This window comes from Paroedura picta, chromosome 1 (assembly GCF_049243985.1).
Source record: "Paroedura picta isolate Pp20150507F chromosome 1, Ppicta_v3.0, whole genome shotgun sequence".
Taxonomy (NCBI): domain Eukaryota; kingdom Metazoa; phylum Chordata; class Lepidosauria; order Squamata; family Gekkonidae; genus Paroedura; species Paroedura picta.
The window spans coordinates 83407315-83429951 of record NC_135369.1 but is presented as its reverse complement, the minus strand read 5'-3'; the positions used below and the strand labels follow the sequence as shown (position 1 = coordinate 83429951).

The 22637-nt window shown below is 42.3% G+C and overlaps 1 protein-coding gene across 9 annotated transcripts in view; it reads left to right on the top strand.

Annotated features, from left to right (window-relative positions):
• Positions 1–12574: 12574 nt before the first annotated feature.
• The window catches only part of RYR2 (ryanodine receptor 2), a 458147-nt gene continuing 448084 nt past the window's right edge, over positions 12575–22637 (top strand). For 8 of the 9 annotated variants that reach the window (XM_077345372.1, XM_077345367.1, XM_077345356.1 and 5 more), the window contains exon 1: positions 12583–12873. In XM_077345372.1, coding sequence (XP_077201487.1) covers positions 12826–12873 — 48 coding nt within the window. In that variant the 5' untranslated portion in view covers positions 12583–12825. Of the gene's footprint in view, positions 12874–22637 lie in introns of all 9 variants that reach the window. The other variant, XM_077345381.1, reaches the window with a different exon arrangement.

Genomic DNA, 22637 nt, shown 5'->3' with positions numbered 1-22637 from the left:
TTGTTATGAATGTCAAATAAGAAAAATAAAAACATTGTAGCAGGTAATTTTAATTAATGTTTATTGTACTGTACCTTTGTGATTGCTGAACTTGCATTGTGTTAATATGGAGTCCACATTCTGGACTTTAATTGTGACATATTCTTAGAAGTACTTTTCATAGGTTCTGAAATTCCTACAAGCCATAAAATGATTTCTGTTCTCAATAAAATGTGGAAGCCTTCCTTTTCTTGTCTGCAGTTCACTACTGAAAAACAATAGTATCCCACACATCTCATGAAGCTCAATTGCATATGCAGGCCTTGGGCTCCACCTAAAGTTTTGTGACTGTGGTTCCAGGGTTACTTCTGGCTTAAAGTTTTACAAAGAACAGTAAGAATTAAACTACCAGTATTAAAAAGAGTACACTGAGAACAGATGGGATTATGTTTAAAGTACTATTCAAGACAACACAGAATTCCTGTGTTCTGAATGAATAAAAAAAATTAAAGGTAGGATGTGTGCTTTCTTAGTATAAAGATAACAATACGGGCCATGGTTCCTCTATTTTGTGAAACAGCCTGGGGGGTGGAATGTGTCTGGGTGTCCGAGTTGGAATAGGGTGCTGGCCCCACCCTGATTGGCCCTGTCCCTACAGCTCCCACACTCCCTCCTGGATGCTAGCCGCGTTCCTCTCGGATGTGCCAGAGACACAGAAAGACTCACAGAGCCCTACCAGATCAAACAAGCCCTAATTCCCTCCTATCGCTCATGCTGCGAGGGAAACAGAAAGAGCTGCCCCAAGCTGCTGACCAGCCCTGCTTCCCTTCTAAGAAGGGGCCCTAATTACCTGCTATGGCTTCTGCTGCGATGGACAGAGAGAGCTGCCCCTGCTGTGACTGAGGGAGAGGGAGACAGAGAGCTGCCCCAAATTGCACACCAGCCGTGCTTCCCTCCTACAAACCAGGCCTGATTACTTGCTATGCCTCCTGCTGCGAGGCACACTGAGAGACACGCAGTGAGAGGGAGAGAGAGACACACAGATATCTGCACCTCCCAGTGTCCCCTGGGCCCTAGTGCCCATTGCATCCTGGTTGCAATGGGGTTCCTTGCTAGTAGCTAAGCATAAGACCCTTTTCATGGGACTCCCATATGCACATGTTATTTCTTGAATTATAATTGCAGTAGATCTGTTGTTGTAAGCCATTCAGTAATGTTCAGCTCTTGGCGATCCCATGCCACAGCTGTTGCCATGATCCTCAATCCCACACTGCTTCCCTCAGCCATGCAGTGTTCTGGCTGGTGCCCATCCCGACCTCGTCCAGCCACCACACCCTTTGTCGGCCTGGTTTCCTTTTCCCCCTGATTAATCCTAGCACAATTGCTTTCTCCATTGAGTTACATTGTATGATATAGCCAAAATAAGTGAGCCAGAGTTTTGTGATTTTGCCTACCAGTGATATACTCTTTATATGCTGTAGTATTTCCTTTGCTGTCCATGTTGTTGTTATGTGTGAAGTCATGTCTGACCCATTGCGACCCCATGGACAACGATCCTCCAGGCCTTCCTGTCCTCTACCATTCCTCAAAGTCCATTTAAGTTTGCACCAACTGTGCAAACAGTGACTCCATCCAGCCACCTCATTGTCTGTCGTCCCCTTCTTCTTTTGCCCTCAATCACTCCCAGCATTAGAGTCTTCTCCAGGGAGTCCTTTCTTCTCATTGCTGTCCATAGAAATCACAGAAGCCTTCTCCAATACCAGAGTTCAAATGAATCAATTCTTGTCTGATTTATGATAGCTCTAACTAATCTACATTTGGTAGTCAGGCTTATGTCCTTTTCCATGTTTGGTTCAAGCTCATCATTGCTGAGCAATTCAACATTTTATTTCTATACTACAATTGCCATGCATATCAAGAAAAATAAATTCTGCAATGCATTCTCTAAACCATCAATTGTTATTGTGATGTGTCTGTTTTTGAGGTGATCATTAATTTTGTCTTTTTAGTATTTAAGAAAAGCCCAAATTTCTTTCTTATTTCATTGACCTAGAATAGATCAGTAGTGGTGCAGATCTAGAACAGATCTAGTGGTGCACTATCCCATCTTCACATAGTGCATGGCATGTTAGCCTTTAAGAACTGATGTCATATTGATTTTTTTGTCAGAGTGATGAGTGCAGTTTCTCAAGAACTAAATTAAAAAGGAAATGGATGTTTATAGGTTGGAGAGTACTGCATGGGCAGATAGTGGGATTTTGGCTTTTGTTTTAAAGATCTACATGGGATTTCTCACTCTTCTATTTATCATTGAAAGTGAAAGCCTCTGTAAAATGTAGGTCTCCACTTACTGCACAGAATTTATGTACTTTAATGTAATCCTACACCATCTTTGAAGCCACTAAATATTCTCCAAAAGTATTAAGCAGTGACTCATAAAAAAATTGCAAAGACAGCCAAACCTAGAAAGAGAAGGCATGGAGTTACTACAGCCATTTGGATATCTGTTCAACAGGACAGACTGTGGCTGGTATGAATTTCAGGAGGTACTGATGCATCATTAAAAATGTATTTTTATGTTAATGTAAATTGTTTACTAATAAAACAAAGTAACATTTAATTGGGGTGCTGGCCATGGCCTGACTGTGTGGGTGCCACTGCTGCCCTGGCTGGACTCCTTGGGCAGCAGCAGTAACTCCAGGGGGTGGCTGACTTCCCCTTTGAGCCCCCAATAGGAGGCTGGCCATGGTGGCAGTGCCGTTCCAGCTGGAGCACTGCCAGCCACTCCAGAGACACATCGCAGCCAGGCAGGACACTTTGGGCCACCACCCCAGCCAGCCTCCTTGATGCAGCAACTGGCTGCCTCCTTTTCTGAAAAGGATACTGCTGGTGGCACTGTCCCAGGTGGGCCATAGCCAGCTGCTCTGAAGGCAAGCCATGCCCATGCCCATACCAGCCAGTCTCCTTCAGGGGCTCCTCCAGGGAAAGACCAACCCATGAGGCCAGGATGCAGCCTTTCATAGGCAGCTCTACAAAGACAGGTCTCCTGGGGAGAGCGGCCGGCATGAGTTTTCCCACCAATAGCAAAAAGGCAGTCCAAGTGCTCAGTGTTTCCTGAGCAAATCCCTCGGCTGCCTTTTTCCTATTGGTGGGACACCCCCCCCCACACACACTGAGGGTCAATCAAGTCAAGTTTTACCCAGTGCATTATCATGGACACAAACCAGGAATTATTAGGGTATTACCATCCTGGTAACACAGCATGAAAAGGAAAGTAGCTGCACATAGACAGCAGTGAATGGAAAAGTACAGATAGCCTGATAATGTGATTGAAGTGGTGTTCTTTAAATGTTTTCTTATTCATATGAGTTATTTAATGAGTCTGGCAGCTTCAAGTCTGAAGAAGTGTGATCACAGTCAACAACATATTTTTTTTTAGAGAGCCCTCTTGAAGATTGGCGAAACTCCCACTCATTTAAACAATAGTGAGACTGAGCTTAAACATTGCTACTAATTTGTGAGTTTTACATTTGCCCAGTTATAATCAGTTATTAAAGCAAAACAATAATTTGCTCTTCTTTTTGCCCCTGTAAATACAAAAGAACCACTTGAGAAACAGCACTTGTATTTAGCAAGGGCAAATGAAGCCATGCTACCTTAAATATGTAATTTGGAAGTTTTCAGTGGAATATCCTGCCAAGTAAATGTTCTCATTTATTCATGTATTCATTTATTTATTTATTATATTTTCATCCTTTCACTCCCACGGAGGCTCATGGCGGCTAACAATAAACGTAAAAACCCCAATAAAACCCATAAACAATTTTAAAACCCAACCAAACAGTCATATATCATCCAATACTCTGCGGCAAAAACAACCAAGGTGTATCCACTAATAGGCCCCGGGGGTGGACAGCTGATCTTTCTTCTTTAATCCATCCATAATAGTCTAGTAGGGCTCAATGAGGGTTCATTGGCTGATACACCCAGCCTTAGGTTCATAGCCTGATATACCTAGCAGCGTTGATCTGGAGATACAATGATGCAGTGCCCTGCTAATGCTGCACTGGTGTGTGCTTAATTCTGGCATAGTTGTACCAGCAAGTGTGCTAGAAATTGGCAGCATCAGGAGCTATGATGGGAGAAAAGGACTTAGTCAGCATTCTAGCTCTCTCACCCCACCCATAATCTACCAAAATGTGGAGAAGTATAAATGTTCCCACTAAATTCAATGCACTTTAAGTACTCCACCTCAGGGGGAAGAATCAAATGGGATAAAATTTGAGATATGCAGATGATATCATATTAGAAGAGCTGATTTTTGTGCCCCACTTTTCACTACCCAAAAAATTCCCAAAGCATCTTACAAAGACCTTTCCCTTCCTCTTCCCATAACAGACACCTTGTGATAAAGGTGGGGATGAGAAAGTTCTAACAGAACTATTCTGTGAAAACAGCCCTAAGAGAACTGTGACTGGCCCAATGTCACCCAGCTGGTTGCATGTGGAAGAGGGGGAATCAAACCGGGTTCTCCAGATAATGCTGCTCTTAACCACTACACCGCACTGGCTCTCACACTGCGTGAAGACTTGAAATGACTACTGATGAAGATTAAAGCAGAAATTGTCAAAGCAGGATTCCAGTTAACCATTAAGAAGAAAAACACTGCTCAACTTTAAGTCTGAGGATGAAAAAATGAAAATTATAGAGATGGAGAGGATCTTTGGGGTCATCTAGTCCAACCCTTGCACAATGCAGAAACTCGCAACTACCTACCCACCCATAGTGACCCCAATTTCATGCTCAAGTGAACCCCCACCAAAAATCTCCAGAATCTAGCCTGGCATGGAGGAAATTCACCTACCATCCCACAGCGGCAATCAGCAATGTAATGGATATGTAAGGAAGGGTCACAAGAGACAAACACTGGGACATCCCTTCCTGCCCACCCATTCACAATATGCCTAAAGCCAGCATTTCTTTCAGATGACAATCTAGCCTCTGCTTAAAACCTTCCACAGAGGGAGAAGTGACCACCTCCTGAGGAAGCCTGTTCCACTGAGGAACCGCTCTGACTGTCAGGAACGTTTTCCAAATGTTTAGCCTTTAATTCTTTTGAATTAATTTCAATGCATTGGTTCTGGTCCACCCCCCTGGGGCATCAGAAAACAACTCTGCTCCATCTTATATATGACAATCCTTCAAGTATTTGAAGATGGTTATCACATCACCTCTTAGCCATCTTCTCTCCAGGCTAAACAGACCTCAACATTTTCTCATCCGACTTGGTCTCCAAACACTCCACCAACTTTGTAGCCCTCCTCTGGACACGCTTCAGTTTCTCTACATCTTTCTTCAGTTGCGGTGCCCAAAACTGAACACAGTACTTCAAGTGATGTCTAACCAGAGTAGAGTAAAGCAGAAATGTCAGCTAATGTCATCTGGACATGATACTTCTTTTAATATAGCCCAAAATCCCATTTGCCTTTTTAGCTACCAAGTCACACTGCTGACTCATGTTTAGTGTACGGTTTGCTAAGTCCCCCAGATCTTTTTCACACATACTACTGCCAAGGTAATTATTGCCCATCCTATAGTGATGCATATGATTTTTCCCACCTAAATGAAGAACTTTGCATTTATCACTATTGAAATTCATTGTATGCATTTTAGCCCAGTTTTCTAGCCCGTCAAGATCATCTTGTATTCAAGATTTTCTGTTCCTTGGCTCCATCAAAAGAGACTGCAACCAAGAAATCAAAATGAGACTGACACTGGGAAGGGCAGTGGTGAAGGAGCTAGAAAAGATTCTTAAGTGTATGGCTATGTTTCTGGTAACCAAAATCAAGATAATTCATAGTATTGCTATGTATGGGTGTTAAGGTTAAGGAAAGCAGAAAGGAAGAAAGTTGATTAATTTGAAATGTCGTACTAGAGAAGAGTTTTATTGACATTTTAGAGTGCCAAAAAGACAAATATATGGGTCCTAGATCAAATCAAGCCTGACCTCTCCATAGAAGCTAAAATGACTAAACTGAGGCTATCCTACTTTGGTCATATTATGTAATAACGAGATTCACAGGAAAAAACAAGAAAGCTAGGGAAAGCTGAAGGCAGCAGAGGAAAAAGAAGACCTATCAGATGGATCAACTTTACAAAGGAAAATACAACCCTAAGTTTACAAGACCTGAGGATGACTGCTAATAATCAGATGTTTTGGAAGGGTCACTATAAATGATCTGATGGCACTTAACGCACACACACACACAGCGCTAAACAAGGGAGGGAGATCCCCTAGTTCAAAGTTTTACTGCTGCAAATGCCCCCCCCCATGTACATACTCAACAACCATTCTCCCTCAACAGTTTCTACATGAGTCTCCCACACATGAAGCATGGGATAATGATACAGAAATCCCATCCCACATCCTTGGAAAAATGCTGGCATATTACTGTACAGTTGCTGCATGCAGTTATTCTGGTTGAGTACAAACCATTCTGTTACAAACATTGCTGGCCCAATACTCATGGCCATTTTTGCAATACAGGATCAAAATCCCATGGAACAGCACCCCCAAAAGAAGCTGCAAAGCTTCAATACAATTCACCTCAATGGGTAGATCAGTATTGTCTTAAATGCTATGCTACAGTATCTCCTTCAACAAGTGAATCTCAAAATATGGAAAACAGCAAGAGGGAGGTATAGGAACTTGAACCTAGAAGGTACAAGGTGGACTGAGGGCTGAACCTACAAAAAGACCAACATTTTCAAAACTAGAATTATTGTTATAGTCTGGCTCCCATAGTATTGAAAACAGCTAACTATATAGCTTTGACTAGCAAAGCCATACCCCACATTGGTCATAAAAAGATAGAGTAAGCTGTACCTATTATTCTGATATCAGCACTGCTTTCAATAGCACAGGAGCATGACTGGACCAAGGAAGTTTATTTGTGGTGCCCTGAACTCTATAATAATCTTGTAATTTTGGGGGGAAAGTAACCAGAACTCAAAAAATATTTCAGATAATGTGTAAAAGAAACCATTCCTATAAATATCAGTTACACATTCTTGATTATCTGTGTCACCTATGTCACCTAGGAGTCCCCCAATTTTTTCAGTCTCTGAAAATAAAATAGTGTAGGAACACAGAGTATGTGTATGTCATTACTGACAAGAGTAAATGTGGAGAAGTCTGAAACTACTAAAGGTTGGATTGTGGTGCCTATGAGATATTAACTCAAATTCCATTGATTTAATAAAATAAGTACTTATATTTCAATTTGTTGCTGAAGTCAGAATTAGCTTCCTATGGCTGCTTGTAATTAATTTCCCATGAGGAATATAATGCCTCTCACCCTCCACCCCCAATGACAAGGGATCTTTGAGATTAAAAGCAGTTAAATGAGTAAAACAAACAAACATGGAGCAATAAAAGCACACAAAAGCATTAGACAGACATTGTTATAGCAAATTATAAGGTTGATAACAAACAAGAACAAAGTTAGATATTGTACCCAAGGCAGCAAGTATTACCAGCTTCACTACTCTGATAGCACCTCTCTTCCCATAATGCTCCCTTCTCACCCATGGAGATTCATTGGAACGCCCTCTTAAGAGTTTCCCCCAATTCAAGAAACTATGGATGGAGTAGGCCTTTGTGGATCTCAACATTGTGTAACATTTTCATCTGTGCGTCCATCTTTGCCATGTCTTAACCCTGCAGGAGTTGAAAAAGTCTGTTAAAATCTTTTGAGGTAGAACTTTGAGAATGTTACATGATTAAAAATAATACAAGGTTTTATCTTTTCTCATTCTAGCCATCATTTTGCCTGTGTGATAGGGCCTTAGAACAGGATATAAAGTATTTCATATGAATCTTTCTTATACTGAATCAGACTCTGGATCCAGCACTGGCTCTCACATATCACCTTTTGCCTGGTTTACATTGAGATGCCGGGTATTGAACCAGTAAAAATGGTGTGCCATAGAGACTCATGAATTTGTGAATTTGTAGTTGTAAATTTCCTGCATTCTGCAGGGGGTTGGACCCTAGAGATGACCCTGGAGGTACCTTCTAACTCTATGATTCCTACTGGAATCCAAAATGCTTTGGGGGATTTTAGAATTCCAAATGCATATTCTGTAGAGGTTGTAGTGGAAATGTGGATTGTGAAGTTCCTGGAAGCTATCAACAAGGTTGCTCTTGCTGGCCTCTCCTACCCAGCCCTCCTATTTACCATGAATCTGGACAATCTGAAAAGTACTGGGAGACATCTAAAAAGGTGCTGGTGGAGAACTCTTACTGAATTTTTGCTGATAAAATATAGTGTGAGTGTTTGTCCTTGGCTAGAATAAGGAAGAATTTGTTTAAGAAGTACAGAAGGCAATTGATGGGTCTTTTGTTTCCTTGCAAGTGACTGACAGATGCTTAGAAAATAACTAAGAGTTGAATTACTTGTTTACTTGTTATACACAGTCCACTTACAGTGGAGAAGCAGTTTTAGGATGTAGTAATTGGTGAAGTAATCTCAAACGCTTTGTAGCAGCGACTCAACTGAAGGGCATGTGCAGCTGCCTTATACCAAGCTGGGCCGTTGGTCCATTTAGCTCATGCTGTTGATTATGAAAAGCAATGGGTCCGTAGTGCTTCAGGAAGAGAAAGTGGTTGAATTCACTGCAGACTCAGGTGGGCCTTAGACAGCCGATTTATCTAGAGCACTTTAAACCCACTGAAAGTCTTTATCTTGGGGTCCTGTTCAATCTTTACTTGTGGTAGACTTGTGCAGTGTTTAAACATTTGTTTGTGTTAACAAAAAATAATATTTAGAAAACATTGCAGTTTATTTTGTTTATTATTTTATTTATATTAGGCACAATGTATACATACATAGAGCCTCTTGTGGCACAGGGTGGTAAGGCAGCAGAAATGCTGTCTGAAGCTGTCTGCCCATGAGGCTGGGAGTTCAATCTCAGCAACCGGCTCAAGATCGACTCAGCCTTCCATCCTTCCGAGGTCGGTAAAATGAGTACCCAGCTTACTGGGGGGTAAATGATAAGGACTGGGGAAGGCACTGGCAAACCACCCCGTATTGAGTCTGTCATGAAAACGCTAGAGGGCGTCACCCCAAGGGTCAGACATGACCTGGTGCTTGCACAGGGGATACCTTTACCTTTATACATACCATTAAATGTATTTATTTATTCATATATTTATTCATTCATTAATTCTCTAGATTTTTACCCCACCCTATCCCATCTAAATGTGCGTTCGGGGTGGTTTTCAAAACTTTAAAAACCATAATTAAACATAATTACAATAAATAACAATAAAAACATTGAAACCCATTACCACCCAACCTACACTGTTTGATGCCTGTTGAAAAGAGGCAAAACATAAAAAGTCATTAACTGTGGGGATGAAGAGCCAGGAAGAGATGAAAACCTACCTGGGCAAGGTGCCTCCCCCAACATTTTATAGAAGAGGATAGTTTTGCAGGCCCTGCAGAACTGTGAAAGAGACTACAGGGCCGGAACGTCTGTCGAAAGGGCGTTCTAGAGTGTTGGGGCAGGACTGAAAATGCCCTAGCCATTCTTGACGACAACTGGGCCACTTTCAGGCTGGGGATCTTGAGCAGGCTGGACCCCTGGGAGCATAACACTCTCCTCAGGGTTTCAAGAGACTGCTTTAGTGGTACAGATATTCTCCACCTGGAGGTTGGCAGTGGGACTGCACAGGACTCACCCGGTGATGATGATCAGTGATGCTTTTGCTGCTTTCTGCAACCTCAGCTTTCCCAGCAGCCAGGGGAAAGAAGGTTCTCGTGGCTTCTCTTTGCTGTTTTTGCATGTGAGATCTGGCCCAGGAGGGATCTTTATGAGGGACTTTTCATCCTGTCCTGGAGGTGTTTAATGTGTCAGAAGCATCAGTTCACTGCATTTAGCAACAGCCAGTAGTGTTACAACTTCCCCTCCCTGCCAATGATGCCATACAAGCCCAGAGTGTCTCCTCAACTGCAGCTGCCTGCCTTTGGCTTTTCAGGGCCAAAGGGGCATCTCCCCCCCCCCCCCGGAGAACATGAACTTGAAGTATCGTAGCCTAGAAGAGCGCAGAGAAGAGACAGAGTGGGCCCTGTAGCCTCTGCTGGCTCCCATTCGCTTGCCTTTCCTGCTTGGCACAGAGTTGTCCTCTGTGTGAGTTCCAGTGGGCTTCTGACAGGGATTGGCTGGAACCTTATTTGCAGGCTTTGGGGCCCATCCAACTGTGCTGGGCTCTCTCTCTGCAGGAGTGCAAATTTTCTTCACTCAGGGGCAGCAGCAGGAAGCTTCTCCCTTTTCACAGTTGCTTGCCAGTTTCCAGCAGCCCACATTCCCTCCTGGGTATCCCTAGCATTTGGGGCAGCTTCCTAGATACCAGTGAAAGTCTGGGGCTTGTTGCAACTCTCTATTACTATTTAGTCAACAAGACTGGGGCAGCACTTTCAGTATGCAAAGTGTTTTACCATCAAGGCCATCCTAAGAACAGTATTCCCAGCTCCTCCCCCCCTTCCTGAATGGGAATGGCTGAGGGTAGTTTCCCTATAAACTATAAAGTTGTTGGCTCTGCTTTTATTTCTATTATTTCTAGTTCTGGTGGGTAGCTGTGAAGGTTTGAAGAAGTGGAACTAAGTTGGAATCCAGTGGCACCTTTAAGGCCCACAAAGTTTCATCCATGTGCAGGTTGATGAGAGTGACCGCATATTATCTGCAGAGGCCTACCTTCTAGTGAGGGGGGATTCTACATTGCCTAACATCTCATGCCTGAGAGCCTTTTAGAACCTTAGCATGCTAAGCATGTGCTCTCTCACTGAATCATGATCCCCTTCTCTGACAATATAAACTTGGGGTAGTGGAATGGAGTACCATGGACCAAGCCAATCATTTCTAAAGGATAGCCAGCATCCATTTTGCTTTTGGCAAAGATCCAGAATAGAGGTCAGCAAAACAGTTCATCAGAGGAACCTGAACCTACCAGACAATTAAACAAAACCCTTCCTATATCTTTCCATTCCTTGCATGATCAGCCTTACATGTTCTCAAAATGCTTGAGGCATTTCCTGATTGCTGTCAGAATATCAAGAGTTTATGTGTCACGGGATCTACTGCTCCCCATTTTCCTTAGAATTTGCCATCATTTGTTTGCTGCATACATTTGTAATGCATACTGTCATCCTAAAGCCAGACGACTGAGATTCTGCCTGAAGGAAACTAGTAATGACTGGATTCTTGGTTACCGGTCCCTGGGTTCTAACCCTGTGGCAGCAACTGACATTCATACGTTAGCTCTCAGGCCACAATGGTAAATTAAACATACATAGAAATTGAACAAGTATGTCATGTAGTAAAATAAGCAACATTTTGGATTAGCTCAGCAAGGGGCAAAAAAAGAGAAGCTTTCTTTTTCCCATACAGAGAAGACTCTGCTTGTGTAAGTAGGTATCCAAGAGCAAGATGCCCTGGAGTATTGATAACTCATTTGTTCTCCCTCTAAACCAATTGCCTCTGATTGGTTTCTAGTCTGGAAGGCTGGAAATGGAACTCTTCCCAGCAAAGCAATGATTCAACCACTTTTCGGCAAGACATCTCTTGACATTGTTGCTGCTGTCAAATGATTCAAAGAGTCACTAATGCATAATTACTGAGATTGCTGTGGAGAAATACATCTACATTCCTTCATTCGCTCACTCACACACAATTTGTCCACAGAGCTTGAAACCATGAAATGACCTCCCCAACTTGAATAAGATCTTGTTTTGTGTGTGTCCATCCGCATGTGTGCTAATTTATGGACAAACTGTTTTGCTAGTGTAAAGGAATATAGAAAAACCTGACAGGGAGGCAGGACACAAGTCAAGAACCCCATTAACCTTGGGGTTACAGTTTTCTAAAGAAAGATTCCTCTTCCCCAGCTCCTGAGGTTCTGTGAAACAGCAGATCTATGTAGTAGCATCCCAGGGGACAATAAAGGTCTAGAATTGGAAAAGACGAATAGACCGCTTTGGAAGGCTTTCTTCCTCCCCGCCCGCTATAAAGGCAGCCCTTATAACAGGTGGGGCTTTCCCTGGGACGAAGAGCCGGCGAAGGTAGGAAAGCTCCACCTGTTGATCTCGTCACCTGAAGGTCCAGGAACTCCCGTCGTAGAGGAGAGGAAGCGGCCATCTACCAACCCGTGGCTGTTCTCTCGCCACCCCGCGGGCTTCCCCTCCACGAAGTGCCGGCTGTCTCGCCGTCTGCCTGTCCCTCTCGCCGTCTCCCTCCGCACGTCAACATGCAGTTCTGCTCTGCGCCTGGCGCGTCTGTGCTCCGCGCTTCCCCCCGGGCTGGGCGTGGAGGCGCGCGAGGCCACCCCAGCGTGTCTGTGCGCGCGAGCCGCCGGAGAGTGGCGCTGCGCTTCAGGTTTGCTTCGCCGGCCTTTGCGGAGGGAGCCGGCTGCAGATCACCTGCAGTAGTGGGGGAGCCGCCGAGGAGCTCCTCCCCCGCTGCCCCTGTTAATCACAGCGCTCCTTCTACACCCCCCCCCGCCCGCACTTGCACGGGGCTGCCAATCTGCTGCAGAGAGGGAGCGCCACGGAACGGAGCAGTGGCGGCTGCCTCCGGGTCGCTCGCACTTTCTTCCCTGCCTCAGCGCTCCAGCTTGGCGTGGGCGCCTCTCGCTCAGCAGCAGCCTCCTCCTCCTCCTCCTCCTCCGTCCCCGCGGGGGTGCTTCCTTCTCCTCCTCCTCCTCCTCTCCTCCTCCTCCTCCTGCTGCCGCACCGCCGGCCAACCCGGGCATCCGAGGCAGCAGAGCCCGGGAGGCAAGCGAGAGCCATGGCTGAAATGGGCGAAGGCGAGGACGAGATACAGTTCCTGCGAACTGTAAGCAGCTCACTCGACGGGCTTTTTTTTTTTTCCCCCGGGGCTCCTCTTACTCTTTCTCTCCCCCCCTCCCCACTGCGGAGCGGTATTCCCGTTAGCAGCAGGGCCGAGGGGCAGCCGTTCGCGCGCCATGCCTTCAGCGGGGGGCTGCTCGCGCCTGGCAGGAGCCTCGGGGCTGTGACAGATTTATATCATGTTTGGGGGCCAGGACCAACCTATCGGCGGTTGGCCAGGCAAGCTTTGCGTGACTGGCATCCCGAGTCACTGCGAAGCCCCCTCCCTGCCCGTCTCCTTGCCCGCCGAGAGGAGGGGAGGGGGTTGTGGTGGGATCCTGGGGAGGAGTTTTCCGTGGCGCCCTCAGCTCACCTGCGGAGCACCGGGGGATGGGTGGGGGACGCTTCCTTTTGTGGGGCTTCCTTAGAAGAGACTGAGCATTGTTGGACTTTTAGAAGAAGGGGGGGGTGTCCCTTTTTGGGCCACGGCCGGGCACTCTGAGCCGCTTACACACTCGCCGGGGAGCGCAGAGAAGCAGTGGGTGCTTGTGGGGTTAGCTGGCTGCTCTCGTAGTCGGTGTGCTGGGGAAAATGCCCAATGACACCAAGGTGGGCATGGGGGAGGATGCTGGGGAGGGTGCCCTTTCCAACCCTCCTCCCACGTTAACTTTGCAGAGACGAGGGAATCAATCGTAGGCAGATCTTTCGCTCGGTGCTCCCCTCCCTCTTATTGCTATATGAGGTCCTGTACAGAAACTGTTACTAGCAGGTGACTCGGGCCAGACTACGTTGATCTTACATGGACTGTGTGTGAACACCATTTCCTCTGAATACTCCCACTCTCCCTCCCTCTGATTTGTTCTGGGTACTGCAGATATTCCACCAAGCAGCTTTGCTTAGCCCCAAAAACTGCAATTGTGTCTCCTCTTCTGGCAAAAGCATACGATTTTTTTTTTGGGGGGGGGGAGTGGAGACAGTCTCTGAAGGACTGTTAGTAATTTGTTGATGTCTGCAACCGTTGTTCTTAAATCTGACATTATAAACTGCTGAACTAGTGGTTTTCATAAATTTAGTCTTGTGTTAAGTATGCAGATGTTCATCCTGGAATATGTCTCAAGATAATACCTGCTTTTACTGAGATGTCCCAAGTGGTTTTTATGCACATAGTCTTAGAAGGTTTTACAAATTGTTGTAGCTGGGCATAGGAAAAATACATTGGAAATAATCCACTACCATAATGGACATTTACAGACACTGGAAAAGCACTGGCTTCCCTTTTATTCATAACTGAATGCAACCTGGATGGGAAATGCTGGTTGTTAGTAGTGGTGGAGGTAGGGCTGAGGAGTGGCATAAAAGAGGAGCCATGCTATTTAATCATATCTGTTTTGTTTACAACATTATACAGTAACTGGAGATGCTGGCTTGGCAATAGTATATTTTACTCTTTTTTTTTCCTGTGAGGATTATTCTGTACTGAAAAGATCTGTTTCCTGAATACATACCTATGCTTCAAAAATATCCAGTTTTGACAGAGCAAATATAAACCTAGGAACTTTTAAATGTATCTGTTTTTGGGGTGTTTACTGGACTATAGTAATCTAAAGCAAATACAGAGATGTATGTTGATTAGGCTTTCTCCCTCCTTTCCTTTCTAACTGGCCCAAATATTCAGGAAGCCTTATTCAATTACATGCTTACTACAGTTTTAAACATTAAGTGATGATCTTGGGGGTAGTGTTATCTGAATACTTAATGGAGTAAAAGTAGTAACATGCATACTAATGTCTCTGGACGTATAATGTTCCAGTGACAGTCCTGGAGAGCAAAGCGCATTACGTAAAACCACTGTATGGGTTATGTGTGATGTGTTGATAGTAAAGATTTAGAAACCCTAGCCTGGGATTATCTTTCTGAAACCTTTGGAATGTTTCATTGGTAACAATAATGACCTTCAAGGGAGCAAATATAAACAGCAGGAAGATTGTCATGTAGGTTTAATACAAGTTTGGGCAAAAGGGGGATCCCAAAAGGAAAGAGATCCCCTGGGCTCAGTTTTCTTTCCTCTAATTTCACATTTATTTGTTTATAACATCTATTGAAGTTATCTGTGCCTCAAAAAGAACATTATGTTGTACCATAATGTCTCAATAGTATTTTTAAAAGTTATGTCGCAGCACTGCAATGGCATAAACACATTTGTTATGACATATATCCTGTTGTGTAACAGTAATCATTTCAAGCCAAATGCCCTCTACTTTACATGTGTTCTTTATAACCTGGCAGCTATGGGTAAGGATCCCAATTTTACCTGTGGATTCATTGCAGGGATTTGGACATGATTTTTTAAATGACTCATTTCTGTTACTTAAAAAAGCTTTTTAGGGTGCAAAGCTTAATCAGGGCCATGTTGTACATTGAGTGTTCTAATACGGTTAGTGAATATTTACACACTGTTTCAATATAATCATGTTCAGTTGCAGGATAAAAGGCAAACATGATTAGTTCTATAGGGATTTTTTGAAGTACTCTTTTTGTTCAGAAGTACTTTGTGGTATTGCCATTATATCAACGCCACAGACTGTTAAATGGACAATCAGGATTTCATTTTTGAATACTTTGAACCTAAGGCTGGGTTTTTTTGGGTGTTTTTAAAACTACTAAATAGAATTTAATATGAAACAAATTCCTCATTCAAGTGGGCGATTATGTGACAAAAAAGTTGTAATCACTGGAACCATAATGACACCAAAGCCTACTATAGCTTAATAATTTGTTTTTTTGCTAATTCCCTAAGTAGGGCTTTTCAAAGAACAGGTAGTATCTTTTTTTTTCTTTTTCTTTTTGCTGGCGGGGGGGGGGTTGGGCAGAGTGTGGCACAGAGAATATCACACAGAACTGGTATATCCCTTCGTTACAGTAATGTAAAAAATTGGGACTGCGGAATGTTTTTTTAACATTTAGGTTATGTTTTTGCTTGCTTTATCAAATAGAACATTTTGTAGATACCCTTTTACACATGGTTATTATGCCGCATACATAACAATACATGGTACCTTGACTATCAGCTTGGCACAGCATTATTTACATCCTAATTCTGTGTCATGATTTCCATCCCCCTTAATCCAGAACACCCAATTTCCTTTCACTCTGTTGGCACATCACCTTCGTTTGCTCCAAAGGCATACAAATATTGAAACTCCAGCTGGATTCACAGCACAATCAGTTACTGCAGTTTCATGGCTGGCTAGGTTTGATTTTTTTTGTAGCAAGTTATGTTTTGTGCTTCCACTAGACATTCGTTCTTTATCAGATTATTAAGAGAATAATTTCAACTGGTAAGATACAGTGCTGAAAAATTAATGTATTTATGCATTGTGAATCTTAGAAACATTTGCTATGTCATGAAGAGATAGTATATAGAGGCACCAATCAACACACATTAAGTTTATGTTCTTATTATATTATTGAGTTCATCTATGTTTTGTTTATTACCAAAAACATACCCATTTCAGTAAACCTGATTAATGTGTCTTTGAAATTTAGTGGCTTTATTTACATATAAATATTTCTGATTTTGACCATATCTAAAGAGAATCTCATTTTTAAAACATTCTGAAATTATTGTGGAATTAATTTTAGCAAACATAACATATTTTGTTTTATAATAATTACTATTTCGGCTAATAGAATTTTCATGTAATGATGATTTTTCTGAACATTTGATAAACCACAGTGATAAGAAATATATATTCGCTATTGGCAAGATTAGTGAAGTTTGGCTATCAATACCAAGCTGCCTATGGGTACTTTGCAAGCAAAACTGTACTCATAGTACGTGGTATTCTGTAAATGCAGCCTTCTGGAAAATGCTACACAGATCTTTGGAAAGATCCTCAAGTTACCAATATAGGACACCCTTTATTGTGACATTGCTGAAGGGTTTCTCTGTATGGTTATATCCTGACACTTTACTGTTGAGGAATGTGAACTGGATGTGGTTCCTGAAGTGCATTTTTATTTTCATACTGATTTTCACTGTGAGAGATAAAGCAAATTTTCTCTGCATTTCAGTCAAGCTTTAAATGCCTGATTCAGTGTGTTCCAAAGAACTGGGTTATCTAATACTGTTATTGATCTAGGAACTAAATTCGAAGAGAACTGTTTTTGCCTATTTGTAGAGTGTATCCTGCTTTGCCAGCTTAGTTGGAAACAAAATGTATGTTTATTGGCTCAGAGGCTGATATGGTCTCATGACGTCTCAAGACTATTACAACGTAGATTTGGACTAGAATCATGGAAGAACCAGTTTTAATTTTTTAAAGAAACAACATACCTCTAATTTGTTTTTATTATAAATATATATAAGAAACTCAAGGGTGTTACTGAGGAGAGGACACTTTGCAAAATTAAGCAATAGTGTAAAAGGTCCTGGGCCTTACCTTTGATATAACTTGATGATAGGTAATTTGGGGAAAATACGGCAAAAACATGCACATGCTTTGGGTGAAGGAGCTGAATGGAATGGAAACTTCTTCAGAGTTTCTTTCTTTTGGGGGGCAGAAAGATTGTGCTGTTCCTTTTTGCTTGTATAACCTCTGCCTGAATGAGTTCTATGGGGCTAAATTAAAAATAGCTTGCAAGATGATGTAAGCTAATACATTTCTTTAAGTCAAAACTCTCTGTCATACAGACCCATACAACAAGATTAATATAACTAAACATAGAGGTGCAACAGAGAACAGCAACTGGCAGCAAATAAAATGTTTGAGATAACAGATTAATGCATCAAAGCATTTGATAGATGCAGCAATTAGAGCCATGGGTAGAACAATTATTTTATGTTGCTATGCATGGCTTCAGTCAACTGCTTTACCTCCAGAGACCAGAGCTTGAGTGGACGATCTGTACTTTGAGGACAGAGTCCTTTGTTTTCAGTTAAAACTAATGATTTTTAAGAGGTATAAAAAGAATAAACAAACAGCTTAATTGTTTGTACTCAGCCAGCCACAGACTGTAACTTGTAAATTATGCTACACCCCCAGATACCAGCAAATTCACCATCATATCTATCAACACTCTTTGTATCCTCAGTGTAGAATGGGATTGCAGCAATCCAGGTGTTCCAGTTAGTGCTCTCCCTCCAGAAATGGACAGCCTCAGGACTCTGAAGCTCCACCCAACAGGCAATCTTTCTATCTGTTCCTAAAGAGCTTTTCCTTTCTTTTAAGGAGAGCCTTATTAGTTTTTTGCCTGCTTGGCAAGCAATTACAAGGGACTTTTGGGTTCTCATTATTGTTGAAGAAGGCTATCATTTAGAATTTTGAGTTCCCCAAGTTGGGATAATAAGCTCCCTGAGTTGGGGATTAAGTTGTCTACCCTCTTAAAAAAGGGTGCAGCTTAATGTTCAAATGTTGCTAATGTTCCTCTGAATTTTTACTCAAAGTTCTTCCTTGTTAATAAACAAGATGGTGGTTTCAATCCCGTTCTTGACCTGAGAAGTTTGATTTTTTTTCTTACAGTTTCAGATGATAATTATACCTTCAACTTCACAGTTATTAAAACAAGGAGACTGGTTTGAAGTCCTGCTTATTTCTTTTTACTGGCCCACCCTGCCTACTGCAAATATTTGAGATTCAAATTTCAGGGCATCTCCAATATAATGTTCTGCCCTTTGGTTTGGCCATGACCCCATGAGTATTCACAAAGTTTATGGCTGTGGTCATGGCTCACTTGTGATCACTTGAGTGCTCTCTTTTCCAGTACCTGGATGATTGGGTATTTACAGCCCCATCCAAAGAAGGTTTGATGGCCCAGGTTTCCATTGCACAACGTACATGCGAAGATCTTGGCCTGAGGGTTAATTGAAGTCCAATTTGATGTCTGCCCAGGAAGTGGTATTTATAGGTGCCTGCTTGGACTCTGTAGCAGCTTTAGTATTGCTTCTGCATGAGAAGGTGGTGTTGATTGCTTCCATGGTATAGTATGTCGTGTCTTATAGACACCAGAGTGCAGTCTCTTTACAGAAGCATTTAGGTTTTATGGGTTCTACCACAGCCATGACTCTATATGCTCATTTGTGAATGAGGCCTTTGCAAAACTGGTCTATTAATGAATTTGATTCTTTTTTGCATTCACAAACCAAACATTTTTCAATTCCAAGTTCTATTTTATACTACTTAGAATGATAGATCAGAATATCAAACCTAGTTAAGGGTGTCCCTTTTGGTTTGCCCTCAAATAACATTGCTCTTACCACTGACGTTTCCTTTTCAAGTTGGGGGGCACACTGGGGAGTGCTCTTACGTCCTGGTCTCCTATTGAGTTGATGTCTCACATTAACCTCCTTGAATTGAAGGTTATTAGCTTGGCCTTTAACTTCTTCACAGATTGTCTTTATGGCAAGATTACCTTGATCCAGACTGATCTGGATCAGCAATGTTTTATTTAAACAAGCAGGGAGGGGCAACTTCTATTGCCCTATGCCACAAGGCAAAAGGTATTTGAGAATGGGTGATTGTGAACAATGTGCTGTTGAGAGCTATACACATTGCAAGCTCACAGAACACTTCTGTAGACTTACTGAGCAGGATGGGGGATCCCATCCACGAATGGTCCCTCAACACCTCTTATCTGGAGAATATATTCCAATACTGGGGTTTCCCAGAGGTGGACCTGTTTGCCACTCAGTTCAATAGAAAATTGCCCCAGTTCTGCATGAGGTTGGGGGCAGACCTCCTGTCTCTGGGAGATGCTGTCTAAACTCCTTGGGATAGGGTCCTCCTTTATGCTTCCCCATCTTTCTCGCTTATTGCCAGGGTGATTGCCAAGACTGTTCATGACAACACGAACTCCAGATATGGTTTCATGTGCTCCTTCTAAGGCCTTTATTCCATCTGCCTCAGAGATCAGCCCTGCTGTTATGGCAAGGGCCATAAGGGAGCCTGATTGAAGGCTCACATTTCCGGGGGGGGGGGCAGGAGAACCCAACAAAGGCGGACACCCAATAAGGTCACTCCACATTGCCTCCTCCCATTTTTCCAGCCTGCCATTACATCTGGGTTGATGTGGGGCTGTATAGCCAGAGTAACCCATTGAGGGGCAGATTGTGATTAACCTGCCCTGTGGACTGCATGTTCTGCAGTCTGAGAGATCTGACCAGCAACCATATTTGTAGAATATCCCCCACTCAGGATTCCACACTGTGCTATTAGTAGGCATAACAATGGAATGTTTAAAAGTTATTCTAGGAACTAACTTAAAATGTTGATTCTATTGAAGTGGATTGTAATTAAAAGGGGTGGATGAATGCACAAGAACCACAGTAACTATAGCTTTCACTTGTGCCTTTCTATAAAAAGCTATTGTTTTACACGCAAATTGTTGACCTCTTTCAAGTCAGTCACTTGTTCTGTCTTTATCTGCTTCCTCATTCATGAAAGTGGTGGTTAATGCTTCATCAAAATTCAGTGTCTGTATGTTTAACATTAAAGAAGTTATAAAATACTCTTGCTTTGATCAAGAATGATTTTATAATTTGTGCATGTTCATGTTTAAAAACAAGCAAATGAAAATGCCTCTTGCCAAACATGAAGAAACAATTCATAATTTTTTACATGAAGAGCCTGTATATCCTAATCCTATATATGTTAATTCACAAAAAAGTCCTGCTGAATTCAGCGTGATTTCTTCACAGATAGTAAGTGTATCGTACAATTTTTTACAAAGTGGAGAAGAGGTGTACATGCTAAGTGGAGTATGTTATGCTTTTCTCCACTGGGGAAACGTTTCTGACCATGACATGAATGACATTTTTATTCTTTGTTGCTGCTTTGTCAGTTTCTTCACTTGAAGGTGACATTCAGGATTCCATGTTTTACCATTGTTATTTTCATATATCTGCAAAATATTGCCCATGATTATTTCTTCTATGAACTGGATGGTGAACGTTGTTTTTCAAGGGCAGTTTCCTAGGACAGTCCCTCACATCCCCCCCCCCCAATACCATGTTATTACAGCAACACATATTTTTTTTGTTTCCCGAGTTCCTCATAAAGTGTTTTTCCTTGTCACTCTTGGACAGATATTTATCCTAAACCAAAAACAACTTTTATAAACCTTCTGTGACATCTTCTGCCAAGTTGTTTTCATAGAAGTGTACTAAATATACCCCGTTATATGGAATTATTTAAAAGTAGTGTTAATAGAGATTATCAGTACATTATTTTCTGCTTCCTGTGACTGTTTAAATTGCTGTGTAGCCTTTTATAACATCTTTATAGTTATAGTTATAATTAATGGTGAATGTTGTAATAAAACAACCAAAATTCATTCATTACCTCTTTTTCATCTTAACTAATATGGTATGGTGGTTAAGAGTGGGGGACTCTAATCTGAAGAACTAGGCTTGATTCCCCCTCCTCCACATGAAGCTTGTTGGGTGACCTTGAGCCAGTCACAGTTTTCTCAGAACTGAAGGCAATTGTGTGCGACGTTGAGACTCTTCAGGGGAGAGAAAAGCAGGGTATAATAACCAACTCTTCTTGTCTAACAAATAACACTACTAACTGTAGTGGTTAGACAAGGCTTTCTCAAGAAGAAGAGTTTTTTTATATGCCACTTTTCTGTATCCGAAGGAGTCTTAAAACGGCTTACAATCACCTTCCCTTTCATCCCCCCACAACAGACACGCTGTGAGGTGGGTGAGGTTGAAAGAGCCCTGATATTACTGCTCGGTCAGAACTGCTTTATCCGTGCTGTGGACGGCCCAAAATCACCCAGCTGGCTGTATGTGGGGGGAATGGGGAATCAAACCTACCTTGCCAGATTAGAAGGTGCTGCTCTTAACCACTTCACCAAGCTAGTTTTGTGAAACTCTGGGGTTTCTTGACAGTCCTAGAAGGGTTTACCAAATGGGTGAGAGTTAATTTTTTAATATATTTTTTAAAATTGTTAAACATTTGTTGGGTGATATGACTATATATGGTCATGTTGAACCCCCTCAGTGGCCAATGATGGGCCTTGAGTGGGAAGGGGAGGGGCCCCACGTGGGTGTGTACACAGCAATGCTTCCCAACCATATTCCACATGATTGTGCCATTTCTAGGGTTTCTCAGAGCATGAAGAATGTTTCATGGGTTTCTCAGTGGAAAAAAGATGAGAAAGGCTGGGTTAGACTGTCAGGCCAGGATTGGGTTGACCTGGATTCAGATTCCTGTGCCATGATGCTTACAAGGTGAGAGTTTTCTTAGCTTAAACACCTTTCAGCTTTAATTAAAAAATGAAAAATTATTCAGTTAAATGGTTTGTCAAGTTTTTGGTTTCAGAATTAAAACTTTTTGGATAAAATAATGAATGGAGATCGTGTTTATAGGAAAACTTGTTTTGCTTCCTTTTTTTGTGACTAGGTATATTTGATGTTGTTTTTTTTTGACAATGTGGGTGGCTCTAAACTTGGAAGCTTTTTATCTTTTCAGTGTTTTGCTATAAAACACATTTAGCTGCTGTTGAAAGATGCTGAATAAAAGATGTGGTAGAATAATAAACACCTTCCATGTAATCCTAGGGATAATATTAAATCTTTCTTAAATATTTTTTGAAAATATTTGTATCTCAAAGCAAACTGGGGAGGGGAGACTTTGCAGAGATTTGCCTCCTGACTCCTCAATGAATATAGTATATCTCCTGGGACCCAATCTGTGAAATCAGTCACGAAGAATGTTAAAGAGAATACAACACTATCTTAACATGGGCAAATGGTGATCCCAAGCA